The 27,974-nt window shown below is 38.0% G+C and overlaps 1 protein-coding gene across 1 annotated transcript; it reads left to right on the forward strand.

Annotated features, from left to right (window-relative positions):
• Positions 1-111: 111 nt before the first annotated feature.
• On the forward strand, positions 112-27,488 carry slc1a3a (solute carrier family 1 member 3a). Its single transcript, XM_056254829.1, has 10 exons — positions 112-265; positions 1,604-1,861; positions 4,345-4,482; positions 15,044-15,248; positions 15,337-15,379; positions 15,482-15,744; positions 16,424-16,657; positions 17,058-17,252; positions 18,015-18,149; positions 26,995-27,488. Exons 2-10 carry the CDS (start codon positions 1,681-1,683, stop codon positions 27,203-27,205), a joined length of 1,605 nt encoding a protein of 534 aa, XP_056110804.1. The 5' UTR covers positions 112-265; positions 1,604-1,680; the 3' UTR covers positions 27,206-27,488.
• Positions 27,489-27,974: the final 486 nt, after the last annotated feature.

The following is a 27,974-nucleotide window of genomic DNA, read 5'->3' on the forward strand; positions in this document are numbered from 1 at the left end:
CCATCTCTTCATCTTAAAGCCTTTCCTAAGACCGTCCCACAATTGAGCTGGCAGTTCCTCCTCTTCAACAGGCTCCGCCCCTTCTCATCTTCCCTCCACTCTGTTATTGGTTCTTGCCTGTCCTTCTCACTCACACCCTCCATGCTTGCAGTTCTTTTCTTTCAAACTCTTGCACTTTTCTTTCTAAGTACACACTTCTCTCCAGTCTCTCAGCGTAGAGGATCTTCGTCACAGGAAGGGTTGGACTGAATCCCTTTATTTTGATGTGAGTATGCGGTCTGTTATTCTTCTGAATGTGGGTGTGGGTTTTCTCAGACCATGTGAGCCCAAGTGTGTGAGAGGGGGAGCAGCAGTGTTTGGTCTGGCTGTATTCCTAGCACACGTGGAAAGATTGCTGCAGTTCTCGGTATCAAGGATCAGTTGCTCATTTTAAATGCACATCTGGCTGCGTTTCAGAGACCATTTCTAATAAAAATAATTTGTTGACAGTTGACAGACAAACTAAACTGAGATTGTTGTAGTGTGTGACTGTGTGCATGCAAATGGTAAAGCAAGCTAAAGTCCTAATCCAAAAGTTAAAAGGTTTTAATTTTAGATAAGCATCACTATTCTTGTTGCTCATACTTGAACAAACCACTAACCCTAATTTTGGCTAGAAATGGGTTGCTCATAGCCGGACTATATCAGGTAGACGGTGAAATGACGCTATTGCTTGCTGAGGTCTGTTGAGGAGAAGTGTGCTATTACGTTACTTGGGGATCTTTCCCATAGATAAAATCTTTTAATTTTGTTTGATCTGTAACCTTCTAGTGAAGCAAACAATTGCAACCCCTCACACAACGTCCTAGCATTTTTATAAGCAAGTCCCACTCACGTTTTCTTCGTAAAACAATAGTTGCCTCTATTATCATTATTACAGTAGTCAACATTTAAAGTGGATCAAAACCTTTCATCAAAGTTATACATACCCGTTCTTGTCTTAGGACAACTTTGATGAACTTTTTTGATCCACTTCAAATGTTGACTACTGTATTACGATTGAAGAGAGCACACGTCACTCCTCTCCTCACAAAATAGCACCGGTTGCCATTTGCCGCTCGCATTAAATTCAAGTCATTGACTTTTGCCTATATAACAACCACCGGCTCTGCTCCCTTTTACCTAAACTCATTACTTTAGACTTACGTGCCATCCAGAAGCTTGCGCTCTGCAAGTGAACGCCGTCTTGTGGTGCCATCTCAAAGAGGCACAAAATCTCTTTCTCTGACCTTTTTCTGGTTTGTTCGCTGCTGTGACCTGCCTAACTCAACCAGAGCTGTCCGTGACCATTTTCAAGAAACGGCTGAAGACGCATCTTTTTCGGCAACATCCATTAATACTAACACTTTCTATTCTATTCTATATCTATTTATATTAAAAAAGTACATGTACTGCATTAGATTAAACTGGGAAGGGTCATAGCACGTGCATATTGTTGTCCTATTGTTAGTTTAACTGCTTCTATTGTTCTCATTTGTAAGTCGCTTTGGATAAAAGCGCCTGCTAAATGAATAAATGTAATGTAAATGCATTAATGATGTTACCTATATGTTGTCCTTCGCAGTTACTGCCCACAGCGGAGTGTTTCTTGTCAAACGTTCATCTGTGTCTGGTGTGTCCGGTGTGGCGCCCCCTCCAGGCATGACTCAGAGTAACGGGGAGACGCGTCTGCAGCGCAGCAGAGTACAGCAGCTGCGGGACGGCATCAATGAGCGCTCGCTGCGGGCCCGCAACACCGTGCAGAACATCACCACGAATGACGTCAAAGGCTTCTTCATGCGGAATGCCTTCGTCATCCTCACAGTCGTGGCCGTCATCATTGGTGAGAAGATGTTTGGTTTTGTGCCTACTCTGAAAGGGATCTTAAAATACAATATTATAATTGAATGAATAAATAAAAAGTCAATTAAAGTTCATTAAAAAATCACTAAAACTAAAATACTAAAAATACCTAGCCTGGATGCCAGGCCGAACCCGGCCCACAACATTTTTTGGTTGGGAAGTTCGGTCTGGACTCGATCCATTGAGGAGTAATTATGATCGGTTCAGAATTAGTCGGGCCAATCAAATTGCCAGGGCGGGCTTTATTCGATGATGGACAGATGATCTGCAGTTACGTAATCATCACGTTATCAAAGAGCGCTTGGGTTGAACTGGTTTCCCTCAGAGATGACTGCAGCTGGAGAATTGAGATGTATAGATTCAGCCATCGCGTCTGTTGTAAAAGAAATCGACAGCGCATTCATTTTAAAAGACGAACAGAGAACTGCAATCAAGGCATTTGTCGATCGGAAAGATGTGTTTGCCGTCCTTACTACGGGATTCAGCAAAAGTCTATTTTATCAGCTGGCTCCGATGGTCGCTAAGAAGACGGGACGCAATGAAAGCCCTTTGGTCGCACTCATGGAGGACCAAGTAAAAGAAGCAACACTCATTATTTTACTACTTCTTCCAGTGTGCGTGCAGTTGAGTTCTGTTGAAACTATGCTATGCAACTTTGTAGCTGACTTACTGCATTGCTCTGATTGGTTGTAGGTCTATCCAATTGAGTGCAGAGTTTGTTTTATTTCTGGTTCGGTTAAGACACGCCTCATAATCAAAGCCCTATGGAGCAGTATCAGACTCACATTCTGACTTGAATATGAGTATGACGAAGTCAGGCTAAAAAGTACCCTCTTTGATCACCAAAATTACATATTTAAACGTTTTTTTGCTTGTAATTTTTTTTCAGGCCTTAAAATAGCTTGAATGTAACTCTACACCCTTGCCTCATTTAGTATACGCGGTTCTATGATTATGCAAATGAGCCCCGCCTCCACTCATTTACAGCAGCTCAGAGATCCACTCGTTGACGATCACACGTTGTCGTGATTGGTTACAAGGTAGTTTGTGACATCAGAAACACCAGCGATTTCAAAATGTGTTTTTGAGACTGTCTTTGGTTCACTGCAGTTTTGAATAGAAAATACTCAGCAATGGTGTTGACTTATTAATTTGTGGTTTGTCTTAAAGCATATTAAACACACCACATAGACATTTTAACAATATTAAAAGCTTGATTTTCACCACAGGGGCACTTTTAAATATAAAAGTAAAGATTTAATATGATGTGGGGTAACATACAATATTATAATTGAATAAAATAAATAAGTAAATAAATAAAACAATTGAATATAATAGTAAAAATTAAATAAAAATACTAAATATGGAGTACTACATCTTAAACATGAAAGTAAAAATGTGTGTCTGTGTATATATATATATATATGTGTGTGTGTGTATGAGTGTATATATATATAAAACATTTTTTAACAGAAAATATGCCTCTGTAGGTTTTGAAAATTATACTAGGTGGAATGACCATTTCTGTTAATCAGCCAATCAGGAACTGCTATTAATCTCAAAATGGCTTGATATTTGCTGATTAATTGGCTTAAAAAACAGCTTAATATTTCAGGTAACATATTTAATGTAATTCAGGAACATTTAGCAAAAATATTATGTTATTTCATCAAATATTCGACATCTTATACATTCGATTTCAGTAAATCTATATTTTTCAGTATTCTTAGAGATTTGATGTCATAACAGAACAGAACACATAACCTCACCCATGTCATGATACTAAAATAATAATATAAAATAGTACTATTTAAGACGACGTAAACCGTTTTTTTCCCTATTTGTGACATATATCTGAGTGAAACGGCTTCTCAAACAAGAACAAATGTAGGGCAAGACTTGTTATTGTCCATGTGGAATTTGATTGGATATATATATATGTAATATATGGACATATGGATATGATAGCCACACAATGGTTTGCTATTGGTGGATCTCATATGAGTGACAGGTTGCCCCGCCCTCACGCCAGTGAACGCGTCATCAGAGAAGAGAAGAGATGACGCTGCAAGAGGGAGAGGAAGTTATTTTGATTAAAGATAACGAGGCACATGAATTTAAAAAAAAATATGTGCATGGATACTATTCCAAAAAAAAGAAGAATTGCCCATTTTGATTTCATGGTGACTTTAAAGAATTCCAATAAGGGAAACTTAAATGGAATTTCTATCATTATTTGGAACCAATATGATCCAACTGAATAAACTGAAAATCTATTTTTGTTGGATCTTTTTTGTTGGATCCCATTAGGATTGGTTCCAAATTGGAATATAAAGCAGTGGAACAATTTCACAATCGTGACATTTTTTTTTCTCTTTTATATATAAAACACTCCAGCTTAAACGTTTATGTAAAAAAATTTTTTTACAGACCATTAAAGCTGCATATGTGTTTCTCTCACAGGTACAATTCTGGGATTTGGAATGCGGCCGTATAAAATGACATATAGAGAGGTGAAGTACTTCTCCTTTCCCGGAGAGCTGCTGATGAGAATGCTGCAGATGCTGGTGCTCCCTCTGCTGGTGTCCAGTTTAATTACAGGTACGGTTCTTCCACTGCGGCGCCACCAGGCACTGACCAGACACGGGCAACTCTGCCAGCTAAACCCAGAACAACATGAGCCTGACATAAGCACATGATGCAGGGGAAGGGGACGGGCCGAATGTGATCTGGTCAAGCTCAAAGTGGCGACTGATTGATTTGTTATGTCTCACCCTTTGTTATGTCACTCGGGGAGCTAAAGCAATTCAATCTGTTTCTGCAGTTATAAATATATTTGTAAATCGATTTTATAGTCAACAAAACTGTATATACTTATTGAAATAATAGTTTCAGAAGGATTCAGTTTAGTTTTGAAGATCTTCAAAAATGCTGATCCAACTTCTACACTGCTAAAAATAATATCTTATTTAGTATTTTTTGTCTTGTTTTGTTTTGTTTTGTGTTCATTACAAATAACTAGAAATTCTTAAAGGTTAACAGGTTAAAGGTTAACCCCGTGAAGGTTAAAGGGTTAGTTCACCCAAAAATGAAAAGTATGTCATTAATGACTCACCCTCATGTCGTTCCAAGCCCGTAAGACCTCCGTTCATCTTCGGAACACAGTTTGAGATATTTTAGATTTAGTCAGAGAGCTTTCTGTCCCTCCATTGAAAATGTATGTACGGTATACTGTCCTTGTCCAGAAAGGAAATAAAAACATCATGAAAGTAGTCCATGTGACATCAGTGGGTTAGTTAGAATGTTTTGAAGCATCGAAAATACATTTTAGTCCAAAAATAACAAAAACTACGACTTTATTCAGCATTGTATTTAGGGCTGTCAAACGATTAATCACGATTAATCGCATCCAAAATAAAAGTTTGTGTTTACATAATACATGTGTGTGTACTGTGTATAATTATTTTGTATATTAATGCACACATGTATATATTTAAGAAAAATATGTTATTTATATATAAAATGTTTATATTTATATAAATACACATACATTATACATTATAAATAGGCTACATTCAGTCTATATACAGTATTTACATGCAAATATTTCTTAAATACACATGCATGTGTGGGTATTTATGTATTAAAAATAATTATACACAACTACACACACATAAATTATGTAAACACAAACTTTTATAGTCAGCAGCGTCTTACGTCAGCAGCGGCACTGAACGCGGATCCACAACAGAACTGGAAGACAATACAATGCTGAATAAAGTCGTAGTTTTTGTTATTTTTGGACCAAAATGTATTTTCGATGCTTCAAAACATTCTAACTAACCCATTGATGTCACATGGACTACTTTGATGATGTCTTTATTTCCTTTCTGGACAAGGACACCGTACATACATTTTCAATGGAGGGACAGAAAGCTCTCGGACTAAATCTAAAATATTTTAAACTGTGTCCCGAAGATGAACGGAGGTCTTACGGGCTTGGAACGACATGAGGGTGAGTCAGTAATGACATAATTTTAATTTTTGGGTGAACTAACCCTTTAAATCAACATACATTTATAAAGATAAATTCGAATGAAAAAAAAATTAAACGAAGACTTAGATCTGGTTTCACAGGCAGGGTTTACATTAAGCCAGGATTAGGCCTTAGTTCAATTAGGACATTCGAGAAGCTTTTATAAACGTGCCTTAGAAAACGACATTACTGCTGTGCATCTTGAGACAAAACAATGGCACTGATATATTTTAAGATATGTCTGCAAGTTTCTTTCAGTTAAAACAGCTCAAACGTCTGGGACTAAAATGCCTTGTCTTTTAAACCCGGGGTTAGTATCTTAGTCGTTTTGATTTAAGAATCTTTCGATATTTGCACTGGAAAACAAGGCAAATGTATAAAATCGTTTGTTTAGTTTAAAAGTAAAGTAGATTCCTAAAGAAGGTTAACATAAGTTCTCTGAGGGGTTCGGCCAGTTAGGAAACATGGGCGTTTGTAAGGTCAGTGCTTTGATGCTCTATTTCCAAACAGACTAGAGGTCAAGGGTCAAAGTGACCATGCAGAGAAACGAACAAAAGCTTCTTTCAGTCACCTCTCTCTCACACACACTCTTTCTCTGTGTATAAATAGCATTTGCTGCCTTCTAAATAAAGCCGCAAACTGTTTCTAGACAGATTGATGGCCGCTATGCAGCTTTAAAGATTGACTAACACAACTTATATAATAAAGAAGACTTTCATTTTTGAAAGTTAAATAGCTGCTTTAATTCTATAGAGGCCACATGAAACGGCATTCACGAGCCATTTCACATACATAATCAGACCTATTTCAGTGTGAAATGTGGTATTTAAAATAGAAAATGTTTGGCAGGACTTGATTTTATCCATAAAAAATTGATTGGATTGAGAAAAGTGGATGTTACATGCCAGAATAAAGTCAGATGGATGGAGCGGAGGAGTTTAAAAGTAAAAGATATTCATGATATCATCTCAAAAGGAAAGAGGTGGAGCAAATTAGTCAATTTTGATGTTCACTTCTTTGGAAAGACCTGAAACGTGTATTAATAGCTTATTTTAATTTCATATTGACTTACTGCAATGGATATGATAGCAGCTGACTTTAAAGATCTTTTCAGATGTATGCTGTTTGTTTCTCTCTTGCTTTAACTTGCACAGTCACAAGGCTGAACATCAATGACACAGTAGAGCCCCATTTAGATCAAATGCTTAGGACATAGTCATGCACATACACACACCCATGTGGTGCGTCGAAGCTTGTCGGGTCAGCCAAATCTGTAAAAGCCAAAACAATGACAAACTGTTCAATGGCTATACTCTCCCGGCCATACATTTACTAAGCAGAATGCACAAATGTAAATACACTGTGATTTAAAATGCTGTATAATGTCACTAAAATCAGACTAGAGAGAAAGAGAGCAGTTTTATTGCTATATAAAAACCTGAGGGAATGAACTAGAAAAACAAGATCTTTGCATTTTCTGAAGCTTTATTTTACAGTAATGAAAACCTAATTATATATACTGTAAAATAAAGCTTCTCTAATAATGTAGTACTGTCAAATCAATTAATCGCATCTAACCTAAAAAAAGTTTGTAAATATATAGTGCTGTCAAATCGATTAATCGTAATTAATCGGATCTAACATAAAAGTTTGTTTATATCATATATGTGTGTACACAAATGTGTGTGTGTGTGTGTGTGTGTGTGTGTGTGTATATATATATATATATATATATATATATATATATATATATATATGTGTGTGTGTGTATGTACAGTATGTGTATATGTATATATATACACACACACAGACATGCACACGCATATACAGTTGAAATATTGATGTTATTGAATATTGAAATTATTCATCCCCGTTGCAAATCAGGTTTATTGGCAAAATGTACAGATTTTCAGCTGTTTGCAATGAACAAATCAAACAAAAGTAATTGAAATAGCTCAACACAACAAATGTTTCGATTGGTTTCCCCAAATTCAACTGAAAAAGCAACTTTTAATGACTTCTGTAGGCTCAAATTGATTCAACTCCCTGAATAGAGTCCCTCACAACAGCACAAATCTGCAAAACAGGTGTTGTCTCAAGCACACCTGTTGCAACTAATCAAGGGCTTCATTAGTAGCACCAGGTGTGCTAGAGCTAGAACACATTAAATATCTGAACTGGCTAGATTCGTTGAGTGTCACGTTTGACTGCATGTTAGAAATATGGCTAAGTCAAAAGAATGGTCCAAAAAGTTAAGAGAAGATATCATCACCCTTCACAAACAAGGAACAGGATACAAAAAGATACCGAAGGCACTAAATGTTCCTAGAGACACCGTAACTGCAATCAGATTTCTGATAAGGCATGATTTTAGAAAAACCCTCGAGTGACTGCAAAAGACCTGCAACAAGACTTGGAGGCAACAGGCACTGAGGTTTCAGCTGCACAGTAAGGCGGTTTCCATGCCAGAACTCTAGACGTAGACCCCTACTGACCCAAAAGTACCGTATTTTCCGGACTATAAGTCTTACCTTTTTTCGTAGTTTGGTTGGTCCTGCGACTTATTGCCAGGTGCGACTTATATATCAAAATTAATTCATACTGACTGACATGAACCAAGAGAAAACATTACCGTCTACAGCCATAGCCTACCCCTGAAAAAAATAACTGAAAAACTGTAAACTGAAACATTAACTTAAAGCTGCCGTCGGCAACATTTTTTTTATCATATTCATTGAAGTCGACACTATAATCCGACAGAACAACATAAATAAAGTGGTTTTAGAAAAAGACCCGAGCTTCTAACTCCACCTGGAGCGTGTTATTTGTTTTGCAAAAATCCACAGCTCCCGGATCATCATGTCCAATCAGCGCAGGGGGGTGTGAGATCTGACTGTCAATCACAGATCGGGCACACGTCACCCCTCGCACATGTTACAATCACATGCACACGCCTGAAGTTCGCGCAGTAACGAAGAGTGATGGCGGATGTATCTCGCTTTCAAAACACTAACAAATCAAGTAAGCTCATTTAGAGTATAAATGACGTTAGCAATTGCAATCTATCGGTAGATTAGCCAGGACAGCATACCTCCAAATACTCCATGGTGTTGATGGATGCTGATGAGACGGGCGCGTTCACAGATTACCTGGTGCACACGCACTGACGAGCACGAACTCGGTGGGAGGGTATCCGTTGATAGTGGGGGAGGGGCATGAGAGTTGTAAACATTCAAAATTTTGCCTAAGTCCACTCAATCTGCCAGACTTCAGCTTTAAAGACAACTGAGAAAGACTGAACACAAACAAAATGCCCCTAAAAAGAAAATCCTTTTCTGCAGATTACAAACTGCAGGTAGTAAAATATGCAGCCGAAAATGGTAATCGAACAGCAGAAAGAAAGTTTTGAGTGAGTGAGAAACTTGTGAGGGACTGGCGAAAAGCAGAGGTTACTCTAACTGTAATGAAGAAAACAGAAAGCTAATCGCGGGCTGAAAGCAAGATGGCCAGAGCTGGAGGAACGAGTCCACAGATGGGAGAGGCTTGTCAACGGTGCAGTTACGTCTCCACGCCCCGGTAGTTTTCTAAATAAATGCCACTTATTGTCCAGTGCGACTTGTATATGTTTTTTTTTCCTCTTCATGACGCATTTTTTGACTGATGCGACTTATACTCCGAAGCGATTTATAGTCCGGAAAATACAGAAAAGTAACGTTACTCAAAATCATATAAATAAGCGACAGAAGTTTTGTGATTCTGTTCTGTGTAGCGATGAAACAAAACTGGAACTTTTCGGCCCTATGGATCAGCGGTCGGTCTGGAGGGAATGAAGAAGAAGTAGAAGAAGTCCTGGAGGATTCTACAGAGGCCATCACAGTCACCTGACTTGAACCCCTAGAAAATCTCTGGTGGGATTTGAAGAAGGCGGTTGCTTCACGCAAAACCCAAGAATAATACTGAACTGGAGGCCATTGCTCATGAGGAAAGGTAGCCTGGGAAAACCCAGACAATTTCCGGCAAATTTAGATTTGCTCTGAAAGTTAGTCTGGCAAAGAGCTCATTCAAGCCCATTTCCAATCCGTCGAAATCGAGGCACCAATCAGAAACGTTGGGGCGGGCTTTAAAACGATGACGACAGCGCTGGGATTTTGAAGCAGATTTTGTAGCCTACATTACAAAGATGGATGCCGCCGTCAAACATCACTCGTTCGAATCAGCTATCGCGTCTGTTTTAAGCGATTTGAACGTTTCCTTTTAGTTAAAAACCGAGCAAAGAACAACACTCGGCCGCTCTGCATACGTCATCTCCTTCATCGCTCTGATTGGTTTTAGGTCTATCCGCGACGTCCGTTGGTGACGCCCCTCTGGAAATGATTTGTCTATGACGCTTTGCCAGACCATAACTCTGTTACAACTGAGAATGGTCTTGTTTTAACCAGGCTAGAGGAAAGGGCTAAGGTTCCCCAGAAACACTGCCAGAAGTTGGTGTCTGGTTATACATCTTGTTTGCAGCAGGTCATAACAGCAAAAGGGCGTTCTACTAGGTACTAAAGTACTTGCCATGAGGGGGGTTGAATAATTTCCAGACTGCAGAAGTCATTAAAAGTTGCGTTTGGGGAAACCACATAAAACATTTTTGTTTAATTTGTTCATTGCAAACTGTAAATTTTGCCAATAAACCTGATTTGCAATGGGGGTTGAATAATTTCGATTACAACTGTATATACATATAATATGTATATAAATATTATGTTATATATACACGCGCATATATTATACTAACTAAATGCACTTTTTTCTTTATGCAAACTATCATTTCTTTTTTCTTTTTTTTTTTCTTTTGCAGTTAAATGTGACCTGTAGCCTACATATTTTCACAATTCATCTTCTGTGAATGTTTAGTGTGCTTCTACATGTACAGAATGTGGTTGCTAGGTGGTTGCTTACAAGTCCACCCTCAAGTCTGTGATCATTTTGGTCTTTAGAGGTGCGTTCACTTCATGTCAAAATTACCATAATTACAAGATCTCAACTTATAAAAAGGGTCAAAGTTCTTGTAGAACTCGGAATTACAACTTGTAAGCTGGGAATTTTCTGAGACTTATGATATGCATGAATGTGAATATAAAGAGCGAGATATGCTTGATGTTAAAAAGAGTTATAAGTGCAATATATTCTGAAAAGGTGCTCGTGCTGACTGGCACACCGCCAAAGTGCACACACAGAAAGCTGCCTCTTTTAGAAGGCGATCACGAATTTGCGACATGTTTGATGTTAAAAATTGTTATTAAGCAAAATAAGCAGTAAAAAAGAACTCAATGCGGTGCTCGCGCTGACTGACACACACTATGAGCGCGTGCACAGAAAGACTCAGCATGCGAATTCATGTCTTATTGCGCTTGAATGGTCGAATACACACGCAATTATGTCAAAATGCCTATCGTGTGGAGTATTCATGTAAACACAGCCGGTTTGTCTCAAGTGAAAGTAAACAGTTGGGTGTAAACTGGATGTGTATCAGTATAATGGATCAGTGCGTTTGGTCTTAAAGTGACAGCAGCCTAATAAAGCTCTCTGTCATTAATGCGAATCAAACAAAAGAGAAAATAACTTACTGCTCTTGACTGAACTTTTTTTTAGCTTTAATAAGAATACATTTATATTTAATTCATACAGTGAAGACTGGAATATTATTATTTTTTACATTTGATTATTCAATTTCTGTACTAATTCTAACTGCATGTTAAATACATCTATTGCAGCCTTTCTCAAAGTGGGTGCCGCGGCACACTGGGGTGCCCCCTGACTGTGTCAGGGGTGCCGCCAAAAAATTACGTAGGCTAAAAAAAAAAAAAAAATCTGACATTTCATATATAAATATATTTACATAAATACATTCTTCTTCTTTTTAAACATATGAACGTATTAATAAAATTGTAAATTCATTTTAGATAAATATATATACGAAAATATATACGAAAAAAAAAACGGTGTTGCCTACGTGTTATCCTCTTTTTAAAATTTGCACCCTGTTGACTTATACGGGGCAAGTTTTAAACCTGCTTTTAGCCTCTTAACAACCTTAATGTGTCATTACAAGTGCACAGCCATATGAGTGAACACGGTGAATCTGACTGCAGTAAATGTGAAAGATATGAATAAAAATGATGTTTATTCAGCCAGCTGCTCACATACCCGTATTTTCTTCCTGTTTTCGGTCGAAGTCCACAGTAGGCGATTGTCGAGTGCGCGCGCGCGATCATTGGTAACTAAGCAACAGTGGAGACTCAGACTGTCAGCTGTCAGCCGATGACGGTGCTGTATGGTGTTCTGAGAATATCAGCTCAAATGGATAGTTCATCCGAACCAGATGTTGAACACACGGAGGAGGTTTGATCGCGCGCGCGAACTCGACAATCAACTACTGTGGACTTCGACCGAAAACAGGATAAAGAGATTATTCCTGCCTTCGTGAAAGCTCGGATCACAGTTAAGACTGATATATCAGCCCAGGCATCCACGATCCATTGGCAGATAGTGGCGTAAGTCGCCCGGCGCTGTCTCCCCGTCTTGGTGAACGTGTGTTCACCATCCATGTATAAGGCGCTCCGAATTATAAGGCGCACTGTTGTTTTTTGAGAAAATTAAAGGCTTTTAAGTGCGCCTCATTGTGCGGAAAATACGGTATATAAAATTAACCATAAAAATCCGTCTCACAAGACCGAAGCAAGACACACACAACTTGACGCAAGTGACGCAGCGGCAACCCATAGCAACGTGTTATAGCAACAACACCTCAGACTGACAGAAACGTAAAAATAAACGTGAATTTAGCCCACTTTAGTTTTGTACACATTGTCATGTTAATTATAAGCAAATAATTTTTTTTATTGACCACAATATACCAAAAGGTGCTATAAAATTGTTATTATTTACAGTTCGTATTATGCCCCTTTCATTACTGTTCTGTCTAAATAAACAGGACATTTGCATTTACATTTGGGTTATGCAGTGTTTTTAAATTATATTTTACACCGGGGTGCCTTGAGATTTTATGCACTTTTGAAAGGTGCCCTGACTGAAAAAAGTTTGAGAAAGGCTGATCTATTGTACCTGAAAATCTTAATTTGTTTAATTCACATTTTTGGTATATTGTATTTGTCCTATTGTTTGTTTGCTTCTTTTTTTCTTATATTTAATAACAGAAATTAGATATTGTGATATATATAGCCTATCGTTGTCGTGAAATACAATTTCTCATATCTTGAAATTAGAATTTGGTCATATTGCCCGACCCTTAACAATTGCTTAGAAATATAAATATGTGATTAAACAGCTACTTGATGGAACAGACAGGTTTAGTTTATCAGCAAAAATCTGCCCGTTCGCAGATGGCCATGAAGAGTGTGCTCTCATTAGATGAGAATTTCTTTGTGAGGGGTCACACACAATTCTTCGTCTTTGAAGACTGTGTGTGTGTGTATGTGAGGTAATTACTTTGCAGTATAGGAGAATAAGACTTTATAAGACTCTTGCAGGGGAAGTCATCATTACCATGGAGACGAGAACTAATGAGAGCAGCAGGAAGAGAACATGACCTGTGCACAAGGTTCCCAGGCCACTGTGTCTGCGGGTGCTGGGGTGGAAGCTGAGGGGCTTGAGGGGCTTTATGGGCTCAGGGGCAGTGAGATCACTAGAAACACACACACACCATACCACAATAATGGAAGACATACATAGTTCAATACAATGGCTGTTTCAGTCCTATAGAGAGAAATGTTGAATGGCAGTTGTGGTCAGTGACCTTCAGGAAATATAAGTTTTACTGCTATAGAATGTATTGTTGTTGGGCATCAATGTAGAGACTTCTTTCTTTCTATCTTTCTTTCTTTCATAGGTTCATGGTGATTGAAAAAATATGAGATGGGAGGAACAATATATTTCACAGCTGTTGTGTTCTCTCACAAACGTTTTGTGTTCCCCTAGAAACTTTGCAAACAGCAGCCGCCTTTTACAGTTCCTCCTGAACCAAAACATCGAGCTTATGCTGCATATCGTAACCGTAATCACGATATGGCAACCCGTGACGTTCTAACCCGAGCTGTTCATGTCCTCAGACTTGGATTTATGCATTTCTGTCAACACTATCAATGCCGAAATCAATCTGCAGCAGTCAGGTGGTACAATTAAGAGCTCTTTAAGTTGGTTACGTTCATTATTATTGTATTGTTATGAGCTTTGAGACACAAGTTAGTTTACCGCCATCTCTCATGACGCTTTGCAGACTCTACTGTGTGTGGTCATGTGTTTTAAAGGAGTCGTGGCTTTGGAGACGCTCTCAAGGGAGGGTGGGATCCTATGCTTTCAAAGCTAGCTTGTGCCAGCTTCTCCGAAATTATACCCTACCTTTAAATTAGCTTTGTAGACAAACATGAATTGTCCTTCTTTACAAATCTTTTATTCAACAACTATGGTCTGGAACCAACAAATATCCAGCATACATGTTTCTTCTTAATTTTAAGGTTACTACATAATTCATATACTGCCATTTGTGTTATTTCAATAATATACGCTACTGTTCAAAAGTTTGAGGTCAGTACGATTTGTTTTTTTTTTAACACTTTGATTCAGCAAGGATGCATTAAATGATCAAAGTAAAAACTTTAATAATGCCACAAAAGACTTCAATTTAAAATGAATGTGGCAATCAGCAGCAAATCATCATATTAGAATGATTTCTGAACGATCATGTGACACTGAAGACTGGAGTAATGATGCTGAAAATACAGCTTTGCAGCAAAGGAATAAATTACATAGTAAATAGAAAACTTAATATATATATATATATATATATAATAAATAGAAAACTTGTGAAAATTAGAAAAATTGTATTTCACAATCTTACTGTCTTACCTATTTTTTTCATTGAATAAATGCAGCTTTGGTGAGCATAAGATACTTTTTACTGACCCTAAACATTTGTAAGCTTGTGTAGAATGAGCAAGAGTGTGCAAACGTTTGACTGCCACTGTATTTCTAGTATGCTGTTGCTTGCAATACTATACGCACATGCATGCACAGAATCATGTGAACTAACTCATATGCGGTCTAACGTAACCTGTGCAGGTATGGCCGCTCTGGACAGCCGAGCGTCAGGGAAGATGGGTATGAGAGCTGTAGTTTACTACACCACCACCACTATCATCGCAGTATTCATCGGGATCGTCATGGTACTCATCATCCACCCAGGAAAAGGCTCCAGAGACGAATTCACCAAACACGAGAAAATAGAACAAGTCAGTCCAGCAGACGCCTTCCTCGATCTAATCAGGTATAGTGAAGATCGATTTTAATTTTATTTTCTTATGTCCGTTATAATATTTCTTTTTAACTTTTATATTTTTTCTCTTTTTTAACAGAAACATGTTTCCTCCTAATTTAGTGCAAGCTTGTACACAACAGGTACGTTTTTAATTCACAAAAAACACTAAAAATCTAGTTCCCCATAAGATGGTGAACAAAACCAAGAAGGCTAACTGTTTCTACTCTCTTTACTTTCCACAGTTTAAAACAAAAAATGGCAAGCGAGTGGTCACAGTTAAAATTCTGATGAACGACAGTTTGAATAACGGGTCGGAGGAAGTCAAACGTGAAGACGTGATACCAGTGCTGGGAACGGTTAATGGAATCAATGCACTCGGACTGGTGGTCTTCTCCATGTGCTTTGGCCTCATCATTGGGAGCATGAAGGAGCAGGGTAAACCTCTGCGGGATTTCTTTGACTGTCTGAATGAGGCCATCATGAGGCTGGTTGCAATTATCATGTGGTGAGTGATTTAGAGTGGGAAAGTTTTTTGAGCTAATTAATTGACATATTTATTTATTTATTAAATAAAGTGTGGTTTTCACTGGCTATGAAACTATGATAAACCTTGTCATGACCTGCCAGGAATGTTTTTTTTTGTCATTTTAATTTCAAGCAGACTTACTGGAACATTAGCAAATGAAACAGAATAAGTTGGAAAAGTTAATATATAATAATAAACTACTTTGCTAAGACACCAAAAGAATTCCATCTTTTCAGTCATTTATCAGTTGAATAGTGTTTTTAAAATCTAAAAAAATTGTATGTGTGTGTATGTATGTATATATATATATATATATATATACATAGACATGTATATATATATATAATAGTATATTAATATAATTTAATATAAGTACATAGACATGTATATCAACTTTTGAATTTGAGTCTGTTAACATGCTGAAAAAAAAGCTCAATAATTTAGCATAGACCATGATGATTTAAGTTATATAAGCCAGGGTGCTTTTGCAGTTAACTTTAGTATGAATTTGTGCCACATAAATATCACTCTGTTTTGTAAGAATATTTCCTGGTTCCTGGTTCATTTCATATCGACATTGTGCTTGAAAAATGTAAGTAATGAAGTCAGGTGGAAACTCAATAATCTGAATGATTCAATAACTGTTTTCACACCTCAGGTACGCGCCACTGGGCATATTGTTCCTGATTGCTGGAAAGATAGTTGAGATGGATGATATATCAGAAATGGGAGGCCAGTTGGGAATGTACACCATGACAGTCATCATCGGCCTATCGATACATGCATTCATTGTACTGCCCTTGCTCTACTTCCTTGTGACACGTAAAAATCCATTTGTGTTCATCGCTGGACTTCTGCAAGCCCTCGTCACTGCTCTTGGTACCTCTTCCAGGTGAGCTTTTACACCCATAATAATCACAATAAACTTTTTTAGAGCATCTATTCATTAACTTGAACCATAAGAGTAATTTGTTTTAAATTTTTGTTGTACTGTATGTTTTTGATTCACTAAAATGAGGCATTTGTTGTTTTGGTGTGCAGTCCTCCAGGACTTGTCATTCTTGTAATTATGTCCTGTACACTGTGTTTTCTTTGCATCACATTCAATACAGACTGCAAACTCACATTCATAAGGAAAATATGATTTATTTATTTTTCTCCAGCTTGTGTCGAAATTGCAAAATTGCGCAACATTTTCATTTCGTGTCCCACGGAATAGTGTTATTATGGGTTTGGAACATCATGATGATGAGTAAAGGACAGAATTTCAAATCTGCTGTGTTTCTCCGTAGCTCTGCCACTCTGCCCATCACCTTTAAGTGTCTAGAGGAAAATAACCATGTGGATAAACGTATAACCCGTTTTGTGCTGCCCGTGGGAGCCACTATTAACATGGACGGCACAGCTCTGTACGAGGCTCTGGCTGCCATCTTCATCGCACAGGTCAATAACATGGAGATGAACTTTGGAGAGATCCTAACCATCAGGTACAGATAGGAAACATAAAAAAAAAAACTTATTTTATGACTGCGTACAACGTTTATTCAGTTAAGGCAAGAAACCACAGGTGAATTGAGTAAAATTTGTAATCACCATACTTCCCCAGTTAATTAATGACATTAAATATGCAATACATGTTTAAATATGCAAATATGCTATTTTTAATATCTAATTTAAACAATTTCCAGAACAGAAATATGAACATTGGAATTGGATGTAGGTTCAAAATTCTTGTTTCATTTTGTTGACATATTAGAGTAAAAGGATTTACAGAAGAATTTGGGTATCTCTTTTTATCGCTCCATAAATCAGAAATAGTCTCAACAGTCTGGAAAAAAATCACTGTTTTTAGGAATAAAATGTTATATGAAAAAAAAAACTTAACCTTCTGTAAAGAAAAAAAACACCTTCAGAATATAGATAAAACTGGAGTGTGGTGTATGTAAGGGCTACTGAAATAGAGATTTCTTACTAAAAAAAGAGCATGAGAGAAAACAGCCTTTAAATATATTTATTTTAATTGAAATCTACAAATGCAAATAGATGAAGTGCAATAAAAAAAAAAAAAAAAACACTTAAATGTGTATTTTAAATGTTTTTCTTCTAATTTCAAAATTGGCCAGTGCATGAAAATATTCTTTCCTGCATTATATTGCCTTAAAGTTTGTTTAATTATCACACCGTTCAGTATGTTATCAAAGTGAAACCAAAAATGATATTAGAATGCATGCTTTGTGTCATTTTGAAAGCATCACAGCAACAGCAGCCAGTATTGGTGCAGCTGGAATCCCTCAGGCTGGCCTGGTTACCATGGTGATAGTGCTGACCTCTGTGGGACTGCCCACTGATGACATCAGTCTAATTATCGCGGTTGACTGGTTCCTGTGAGTATTGCGTTTTGTGTATTATGACCACTGATCTATATAATGACTGGATAGCTCATGACGTTCTAAACTGCCACCAAGCAGTGAAGCCACCGGAAGTGTTCGAGCGGCCATCTTACGATTCCCTACCAGCAGAGGGCTCCAATGGCTCCAACGGCCGTTATACAGAGATAGGTAGCTCCGACGGCACTTTTACGATGACCCGCTGTGCATCAACAAGTGTAAAACGAAGATCACAAAAGGATCTTGAAAAACTGCTCACAGGTTGTACTTTAAGTCCATATATAGTAATTTATATGCACAATTGTCGCTATTTCCGTGTTGTTTTAAAAAAATGTATAGCCTGCTATGTTCTTTCCTACATTCTTTCACAGAGGTATTCAAGTTTAAACCCAATAAATACGTATTATTCAATACATTACTTCTTATAAATTTAATTAAATGCGTTTATTTAATATTTCCATGTCAATCCGTGTTCAGTTTGACCACGAACCATGCGCTGTCACTTTAATTCAGCGCCTGCAGCACAAACGATCTCTGCACGCACTGCACTTGGACGGGCATCCGCGTGCAGTGAAAGCTCCAACCTGTTGACATGGGTATGGTAAAAAAAAAAAAGCACTGCAAACGGAGTAGGCCTATGTGTAAACCCCTTATTTACAGTGCACACATCTGCGGCGCATTACGGTTCCCGACAATGTTTTATTCCTACCTTCACGCGCTGTCAACTCACACCAGGAACATTTCCACGTGATTTGCCGATTTGTGGGCGCGATCAGCGCCGTGTCGCAGCTGTAACGCGCCGCTGACGCGTGCAGTGTAAATAAGAGGTGAAACAGGTGTACATTAACCCATACAATTTGTATTATGCATTTCCTGGACATGTTCTTGCTAACTAATCAAATACTTGAACAGACTACTGATCTATCTGTAAAACACAATTAGAAAGAGCTAAATTTTAAGTTCACAATTCACATATACTTAATTTTTAGTAAGCAGGAATAATTTCCGACTTTAAACAAATACCCATTTAAATGCTTAGGATGTTTGCGTTGTAAGACTGTTCAGGGAGACTTTAGATTTAAAGACGGTGTCTCGTTATGCAATGTTTTCTCAGTCAAATCATACAATTTCCTATTGATTCAATAGAACGCGTGAGCTCACTAGGGAATCACAATATGGCGGCGCGGTGGCTTCACTGTTTATGACGTCATGAGCTATCCAGTCATTCTATATAGATCAGTGATTATGACGAATGTTTAAAGTATTTTTGTGTGTGAGATCATCCCTCATAAGACTCAATAAATGCACTAACTTCAAGTTTTGCACATTAAACTGGGATAGGAGGATGTGTTTGAACAACTACAGCTTTAACAAACACAGGGTTACCGGCCGCTGGAAATGTTGAAGAATTTTCATATTCATTTGTATAGCGCTTTTCACAATACACAGGAAATCATGTTGATGTTTATAATATCTTAATATCTCCTTGCCTTATAGTTGCATTTAGCATATTAAAGCTGGGCGATAATATAGTTTACATTTTAAGACGATACAAGCAATCAAGTATCCCATATGAAAAAAACCTGCATGGTTCATATACAGCAACCATATATCTTCCTTACTTAAATTGGACAGAATTACCTTATGTGTTTCATGTAAGACCAATACATGTCTTATACAAAATCAGACCGATTATGGCCCCTTTCATACTAAATAGCACACATACAACTTAAAGGGGATTTTTGCTTCATATATGAATACTGTAAAAAGTCTTATATGAGTTTTACATGACAAACAAATGCAATCGTATATGGTATTAGTAGAAAACACCCGATATTCATATACAAATCATTTAAAGTTCTTATATTGAATCATATGCTAGTCAAATTAAAGTCCTATAGGATTTATACACATTTTGTGTCATTTTTTTATACGTGTTATATAAAGTGTGTCATACAGATTTCATGTTTAGATGACCAACATCACTTATATGAAGTTTGCAAATTTGGAAATTGTACAGTGCAGAAGCTGGTTGGAGGATGTAGTGTCAAAGTATCTCTGACCTTTATGAGGACAGGTCATTTTCCTTCAGGATTTGGACAGTAAATTTTAAATCTGGAAATCTCAACACATTCAAAAGTGTTTCCTCTCGCAACACTGACACAGTGTTACAATATGAACACTACCGCACGGGAATGGGATTAGTATTATCTGGGGACCTCGTGTGATTTAAAAATTACCCCGCCACATCTGAATTTCGTGTGGCGCATTCGCACGGGATAACCGAAGCCTGTGATTTTACTCGAATTTACTGACTTATCTCCCGGATATGACGTCAATAGGCTTGGAAATTTCTTTTCGTTATAGGTCTAGCTGTTTGATATATTATGACATAAACAGAATAAAGTTCCTTACCGCATGCTGCTATACATGTCATTCATCTCCATCTAATCATTCGTTTTGTTTTTGCTCTTCTGATGATTTTCAGCTTTCACTTTCTGCAAATTGTGTAGTTGCGATATGACCCAGCACCCAAAATACTATCAAAACACTCCAAACCAGCCTCCATTCTTCGCGAAAGATGGATAAAAAGGCGCACATGAAACAAAAACCTTGAAAAAATGATATACGATCCGGCCAAATCACAGAGATGCCGATTCGCGCGGGACCAGGGGCGTCACTAGGATTTTCATTTTAGGGGGGCTAAGCCCCCAATATGATTTAAAAAATATATATATAAAAAGGTAACACTTTAGTTTAGGATCTAAAGATCACTATTAACCAATTTCATTACGATGCAAAGGCACGGTTTTATAATAACTGTGGTCCCAAATGTGAGGTAGGTCAAATAGGGGGGGTTCGGGGTCTCCCCGAGAAAATTTTGATTTCTCTGATCTACATATGTGGATTTTAAGATGTTCTGAAGGCCAAAAAACTTGGATAGTGGGCAGCTGATTATTTTTCTCTCCTCATCAGCATCACACTCTTTTTCTCTTTGTTTTTATCTTGCTCTGTCTCTTCCCCTCCTAAAGCTGAGCTTTGACTGATATAGGCTTTTCATTTTTGTCTGTCAGTGAAGAAAGTAAACATTGGGTCAACTGATAGGTTGATTTTGCCTGAATCATTTTCTCAGACGCGTTTATTTACTGAAAGCTACTAAAGGTAATTAAGTTTATTAAATGCATTCACAATATGTAGGCTACACATTTATTATTGATCTAATGCCTAATACAGGACCGTAGACAGGGCTTTATAATCACAGAGGTCCTAAATTTGAGGTTGGTAGGGGGTTCAAATTTTTTATTTCTCTGATATGTGCATTTCAAGACGTTTGAAGACCAAAAACCATGTCAGTGGGCAGATTATTTGTCAATACCTGCTCTCTTCTCATCTCCATCACTCTTTCTTTTTTTCTCAGTCTCTTCATCCCTTTCTCTTCCCCTCCTAAAGCTGAGCTTTTTTAATTTACTAAAGGCTACAATTTGTATTATATTCTCAATATGTACACATTCATTATTAATCTTGTGCCTAACATGATGAAAACGGCTTTGTTAATGTTTCTTGTAAACTAATTATTACATTACATGAGTCACGTTACATAGGCCTATTTTCAGTTAAAAATGGCGAAATTAGACAAAACTATATTACCGTAGTTTGCCTGATTATTTTTTGTCATTCGTTTAACATTTATGACCTAAAAAAAGTAAATTATGAAATGTTAAGTTTAGCTACTTACATCTTATCTCGCACTTGACCGTACGCGTCGAGTCGCACTGTTAAAATTCGCGCTCAGCAGGGTCTGTGAACATAAAGCCTGCCTACTTTGATTTGATTGGTCATCTGAAATATTCTGACATTGACGAGCAGTGACAGACCAATGAGGCTCAGCAGGTGAACACACACATGAACACACACACACACACACACCCTGTCCTCTGTTTCTGACGTGCTCTCTGCTCGGTGCCGCTGCGGATTGAAGATGAAGAACGCGCTGAATCTGATTATAACAAGACTGAAGCGAACAGGAATTTGTGTAGCCTACATTAATCGCACATTTTTAGGGGGGCTAGGCAGAAGCCCCCCTAAAAAGGGCCTAGTGACGCCCCTGCGCGGGACTCATATTATCACAGGACCTCTGTGTTCGGCGAAATATAGTAGGTAATTTGCGGGGGAATTTTTACTTTACAAATTACAGACATGGCCAACTCGCACGGGATTAAGATCACAGACAAACTCCGCAATTATTACAAATTACTTTGTCACCAGATAATACTAATCCCGTGCGAATAGGGCTTAAAGAGTAAAATATGACCACCAATGCAGAGAACAACAACACTGTTACAGAGCTGGGTGCAGCTGTGTAGCAAACACTGGCAGAGTTACAATTCTACACTGTTCTGGTGTCGACCTAACACTTTAAAAGAAGATGAAAATCATTCATCATGGAATTCTTCTCAGCCTTAGGAGTCGAGTATTACACCATCCTGGTGTTGATAGAACACCTTTTTACAAAGAAAAACAACACTAAAGGAGTTACCAGTTTTTCTTATTAGGGTTCTGCTTTACCTACTTTAAAGAACTGTAAAATAAACTGACAAATCATTTAATCTGAAAAGAATAAATTCACTTTGAAATAAACACATCACTCTAAATTACTCTTTCAAAACTTTATTTCAAAACAATCCAGAAAGTTAAATTGTAACCTTAGTCTGGGAAATCAGTTCTGAAAAATAATAATAATAATAATTCTGATAATTTACTCACCCTGATGTCATCAAAGATATCCATGTCTTTCTTTCTTCAGTTGAAAATAAATTAAGGTTTTTGAGGAAAACATTCCAGGATTTTTCTACACAGAATGGACTTCAATGGTAACCAAATATTCAAATGTTCAAAGAAGGTTCAAATGTCCGTCTCAATGTAGCTTCAAAGTCTCGACACGATCCCAGTCGAGAAATAAGGGTCTTATCTAGTGAAACGATCGGTCATTTTCTAAAAAATAAAAATAAATAAATATATATATATACACTCACCGGCCACTTTATTAGGTACCCCATGCTAGTAACGGGTTGGACCCCCTTTTGCCTTCAGAACTGCCTCAATTCTTCGTGGCATAGATTCAACAAGGTGCTGGAAGCATTCCTCAGGGAGTTTGGTCCATATTGACATGATGGCATCACACAGTTGCCGCAGATTTGTCGGCTGCACATCCATGATGCGAATCTCCCGTTCCACCACATCCCAAAGATGCTCTATTGGGTTGAGATCTGGTGACTGTGGAGGCCATTTTAGTACAGTGAACTCATTGTCATGTTCAAGAAACCAATTTGAAATGATTAGAGCTTTGTGACATGGTGGAAGTAGCCATCAGAGGATGGGTACATGGTGGCCATAAAGGGATGGACATGGTCAGAAACAATGCTCAGGTAGGCCGTGGCATTTAAACGATGCCCAATTGGCACTAAGGGGCCTAAAGTGTGCCAGGAAAACATCCCCCACACCATTACACCACCACCACCAGCCTGCACAGTGGTAACAAGGCATGATGGTTCCATGTTCTCATTCTGTTTACGCCAAATTCTGACTCTAACATCTGAATGTCTCAACAGAAATCGAGACTCATCAGACCAGGCAACATTTTTCCAGTCTTCAACTGTTCAATTTTGGTGAGCTCTTGCAAATTGTAGCCTCTTTTTCCTATTTGTAGTGGAGATGAGTGGTACCCGGTGGAGTCTTCTGCTGTTGTAGCCCATCCGCCTCAAGGTTGTGCGTGTTGTGGCTTCACAAATGCTTTGCTGCATACCTCGGTTGTAACGAGTGGTTATTTCAGTCACTGTTGCCCTTCTATCAGCTCGAACCAGTCTGGCCATTCTCCTCTGACCTCTGGCATCAACAAGGCATTTCCGCCCACAGAACTGCCGCTCACTGGATGTTTTTTCTTTTTCGGACAATTCTCTGTAAACCCTAGAGATGGTTGTGCGTGAAAATCCCAGTAGATTAGCAGTTTCTGAAATACTCAGACCAGCCCTTCTGGCACCAACAATCATGCCACGTTCAAAGTCACTCAAATCAACTTTCTTCCCCATACTGATGCTCGGTTTGAACTGCAGGAGATTGTCTTGACCATGTCTACATGCCTAAATGCACTGAGTTGCCGCCATGTGATTGGCTGCTTAGAAATTAAGTGTTAACGAGCAGTTGGACAGGTGTACCTAATAAAGTGGCCGGTGAGTGTATACATTTTAAACTTTTGAAACTTCTTTGAACATTTAAAGAAAAGTTGGTTGCCATTGAAGTCCATTCTGTGTATAAAAAATTTAAGAAAGAGAGACATGGATATCTTGGATGACATCAGGGTGAGTTTGAAAGTGAGCTAATACTTTAATACTTTAAGATATATGCTGGACATGAATATTAAATTAGCATTATTTTCCTACGTTTTTACATCAAGAAAATCTATATGGCTTTTGTACGTAGGACATACAGTATATGACATATATGATTAAAAATACATTAATATTATGCAATATGTGGATTTTGCAGCATATATGTCCCTTACATATTTCTGTTGGAACATATAAGAATCACAGGTGTTTTTAGCAAACCTTTTCCATATGGGTAGATCTGCTATATAGTATATATCACCCTGTGTGAGTATACTGTATGTATCCAGATAAAGTTGGAGATAGTTATACTGTATATAATACAACTTTGGATAAAGAGCTGGACGATAATATAGTTAAATTTTGCAATGAAAATAAAAAATCAGGCAGTTGAGATTTGCTACATGTTATAGTGTATATATCACTTTATGTGAGTGTACTGTATGTATGCAAGGCAAGGCAAGTTTATTTATATAGCACATTTCATACACTATGGCAATTCAAAGTGTTTTACAGAAAGGAATTAAAATAATCCCAAAAATAAAAGCAAGCGAAATTTAAAACAGTTTAAAAGATATATATGGTATAGTTATAAAATGATTTAAAAGAGTAAAAAGATGATACATGGATAAACTTCTCATCTGGCAACACACCGGTGTATCATATTTTTCACAACTCCCAGTTTTACTCTGAGATTTTCCCATGGTGATTACACTGTGTCTTTGGTGTTCTTTCGGCACGTCTAAGAAATCTATTGGACGTCTCCGATGGACCCGAAATCGGACAGGAGGAGCTCTAGGACGGACTCACGGGGTAACCTCGGGTTCACTGCCCCATCAGTCCGCACCCCAAAATGATTTTTTTATGTGGAAAAAGTTGGATATCCAACTTTATATAGATAGAGTTGTGCAATAATATTTTGCAATGATATAAACAGTCAAGCAACTGATATTTTCTATTTAGTATATATTGCTTTACATTTTTACTTTTCGAAGTAATAAAAAAAAAAGATCAGCATTCATCATACAAAATTCACTCGTCAAAAGCTGTGGAAATTCTAAACAGGAGAATTTCAACTTGTGATGTTTTGAAGACATTTTATCATCCAGCTCTAATCTGCTAAATGTGATCAGGCTCTGTTTACACCTGATATTAAGAAGTGTTTTGGACGATCGGATCACAAGTGGCCGACACTTAACACAGCTGTTAACGGGTCTAAAGTGCTTTGAGCTTGTCCACTTTTTACCTTTTCCAGAGGTTGTCGAAAACACATTCGACCGGATTGCTTTCGTAGTGTAAACGTTCATGTGGTCGAGTGTGTTCAAACAGACACACAATACCGTCTACTCTCCTTCTACTGAACTATGAGTAACATTATGGGAAGAGCGCTAGCCAGACGGGATTTAAACTGTCGGCTGAAGACCCAAGTTTGGTTTCAAGAGGAAAAACATACCAATCACAATGTTCTCTCACCATTCCTGATTTCTAACACACACTCACAGCGTTCGGCTGGTCTTGCAGCTGTCAGAGCAGAAACTAAACCTGATGTTCTCCTTGTGTTTTCCGTCGTCTCTGGTCGCTTTCATATGTAAGTCGCTTGAGCTTATTTAGTCAATAAGATCGAAAGATCTGAAAAAAACATTTCATTTCCCTGCTCATAGACCCTCTCTTGAAGAAATCAGGACAGAAGTGGTGGAAAGTTGACAAAAGAGACGGATTAAAACACCAGGTGTGAACGGGAATGTCTTCCTCGTCTACTCTGATCTATCAAAGCGCATCTTAATACCAGGTGTAAACAGGGGCCTAAGGCATGAAGATATTAAGATATAATAAACATTAACATGTAGATTTTTTTGTAAAGCTGCTTTGGAACAATATGCATTGTGAAAAGCGTTATACAAATTGTCTTGACATCTGAAGACATGCTTTGATGTACTATTCCCTACACACAGACCCAGGCAGAAATTCAGGGCGCAGGAAGCAAGATATTCCATCTTTCGCATTCCATAACCCATAATCAAATTGTACATGTCCATGCAACATCTGCTTCAAATGAGTTTTAGGACCCATTGAACAATACACCCGTATCCGATAGCATGTTCTTGAGACCTTTATTCCCACCGCATTCACAGCAGTCACTGAATTCAAGTCCAGTCCAGGGACCTTTTCTCCAGGTTAAAGCAGCATACAGAACAGAAGAGGCATTGTGAGGAACGTTCATGCTAGGAAAGATGGGTCAGCAAAAACACCACACAAGATGGAGGAACTGTTTTTCTTAAGCGGAGGCCACATGAGGCCCTCAGAACACAACAAAGGCTCAAGTGACATTAAGCGATCCAGATGTGTAAACCTCTCTGGTTCACCATTGACAAGAGGAGATGACTTTGATAAGATGTTCTGGTGTATGTGGGTCAAACACAGCATAACTCCACCATGTTTGTTTTCCTCTGCCATTTCAGAGATCGGCTGCGCACCACCACTAATGTTTTGGGCGACTCCATCGGTGCTGGCATAGTGGAGCACCTGTCCCGTCACGAGCTGCGCTCTATCGATGCCGAGATCGGAAACTCCGTCGTGGAGGAGAACGAGACCAAGAAATCATATCAGCTCATCTCTCAGGAGAGCGAGTCTGAGAACGCCAAGATCCCTGACAGCGAGACCAAAATGTAACCGCTTGTTTCCTGAGGAGTTTTATCCACAGAGAACTGGAGTTTTTTTTGTACAAACACTAGTAACTTAGTCAGACTCTAGTCTGATATTCATCTCAAGTCTTTTTATATGCTTGTCAGAGACATCCAAATGTGTTGAGGACCATTGCACAAGCAGAGATGGACATGTGTGGTCCACAACGGTCCTCTTCCAACTGTTTTATTGTAGAGTAAACTGATTAGATTGGTAAAAATCTGATTTCATTAGACATATTTTTAATAGTTTTCTAGATGCAGGTTTGTAAATTCAAGAGAAACTGAATGTCACTATGGAAGCAAGTTTTTGCTTCTACTTGGGCTGGAAAAAATAAAAGCAATGAATTACATCCATTCAGTTTGAAACTGTGTGAGTAATGCTAAAAAAGAAAGAAATAAGTGAAACATTTTTAAACTGGTTATGAAACACACATGATGTTTTGGCAGCTTAAGTTGGAAAGTGAGGCAGTGAGTCCAGAAGCAACAGTACAATGATTTCATGTTACATGATTTCAGCAATCTTTATCTGTGGAGTCACTTGCATGGATTGTTTTTGGAAAAACTTTACATTCAACTTATGTAATCATCTTATTCCAAGGCTTTTATAGATGACTCTCAGTCTGTACAAAATAAAGAAATCTATGAATTAAAAAAGGAGCATGTTGGCCTTAACTGCTCTCATTGCATGTGTTCTTCTCAGGACGGGCCATTAACAGGTCAATGATTCTTGTTACCTCTATATTTTGTCTCTTGTA

The sequence above is a fragment of the Rhinichthys klamathensis genome, unplaced genomic scaffold (assembly GCF_029890125.1).
Source record: "Rhinichthys klamathensis goyatoka isolate OS25496 unplaced genomic scaffold, OSU_Roscu_1.1 h1tg000114l_1, whole genome shotgun sequence".
Lineage (NCBI taxonomy): Eukaryota > Metazoa > Chordata > Actinopteri > Cypriniformes > Leuciscidae > Rhinichthys > Rhinichthys klamathensis.

Excerpts from the sequence above, each read along its gene's own strand:
- slc1a3a (XM_056254829.1), top strand. The coding sequence starts at position 1,681 with ATGACTCAGAGTAACGGGGAGACGCGTCTGCAGCGCAGCAGAGTACAG. Across the intron at positions 15,249-15,336 it reads GCCTTCCTCGATCTAATCAG|AAACATGTTTCCTCCTAATT; the intron begins GTATAGTGAAGA and ends CTTTTTTAACAG. Across the intron at positions 18,150-26,994 it reads ATCGCGGTTGACTGGTTCCT|AGATCGGCTGCGCACCACCA; the intron begins GTGAGTATTGCG and ends CTGCCATTTCAG.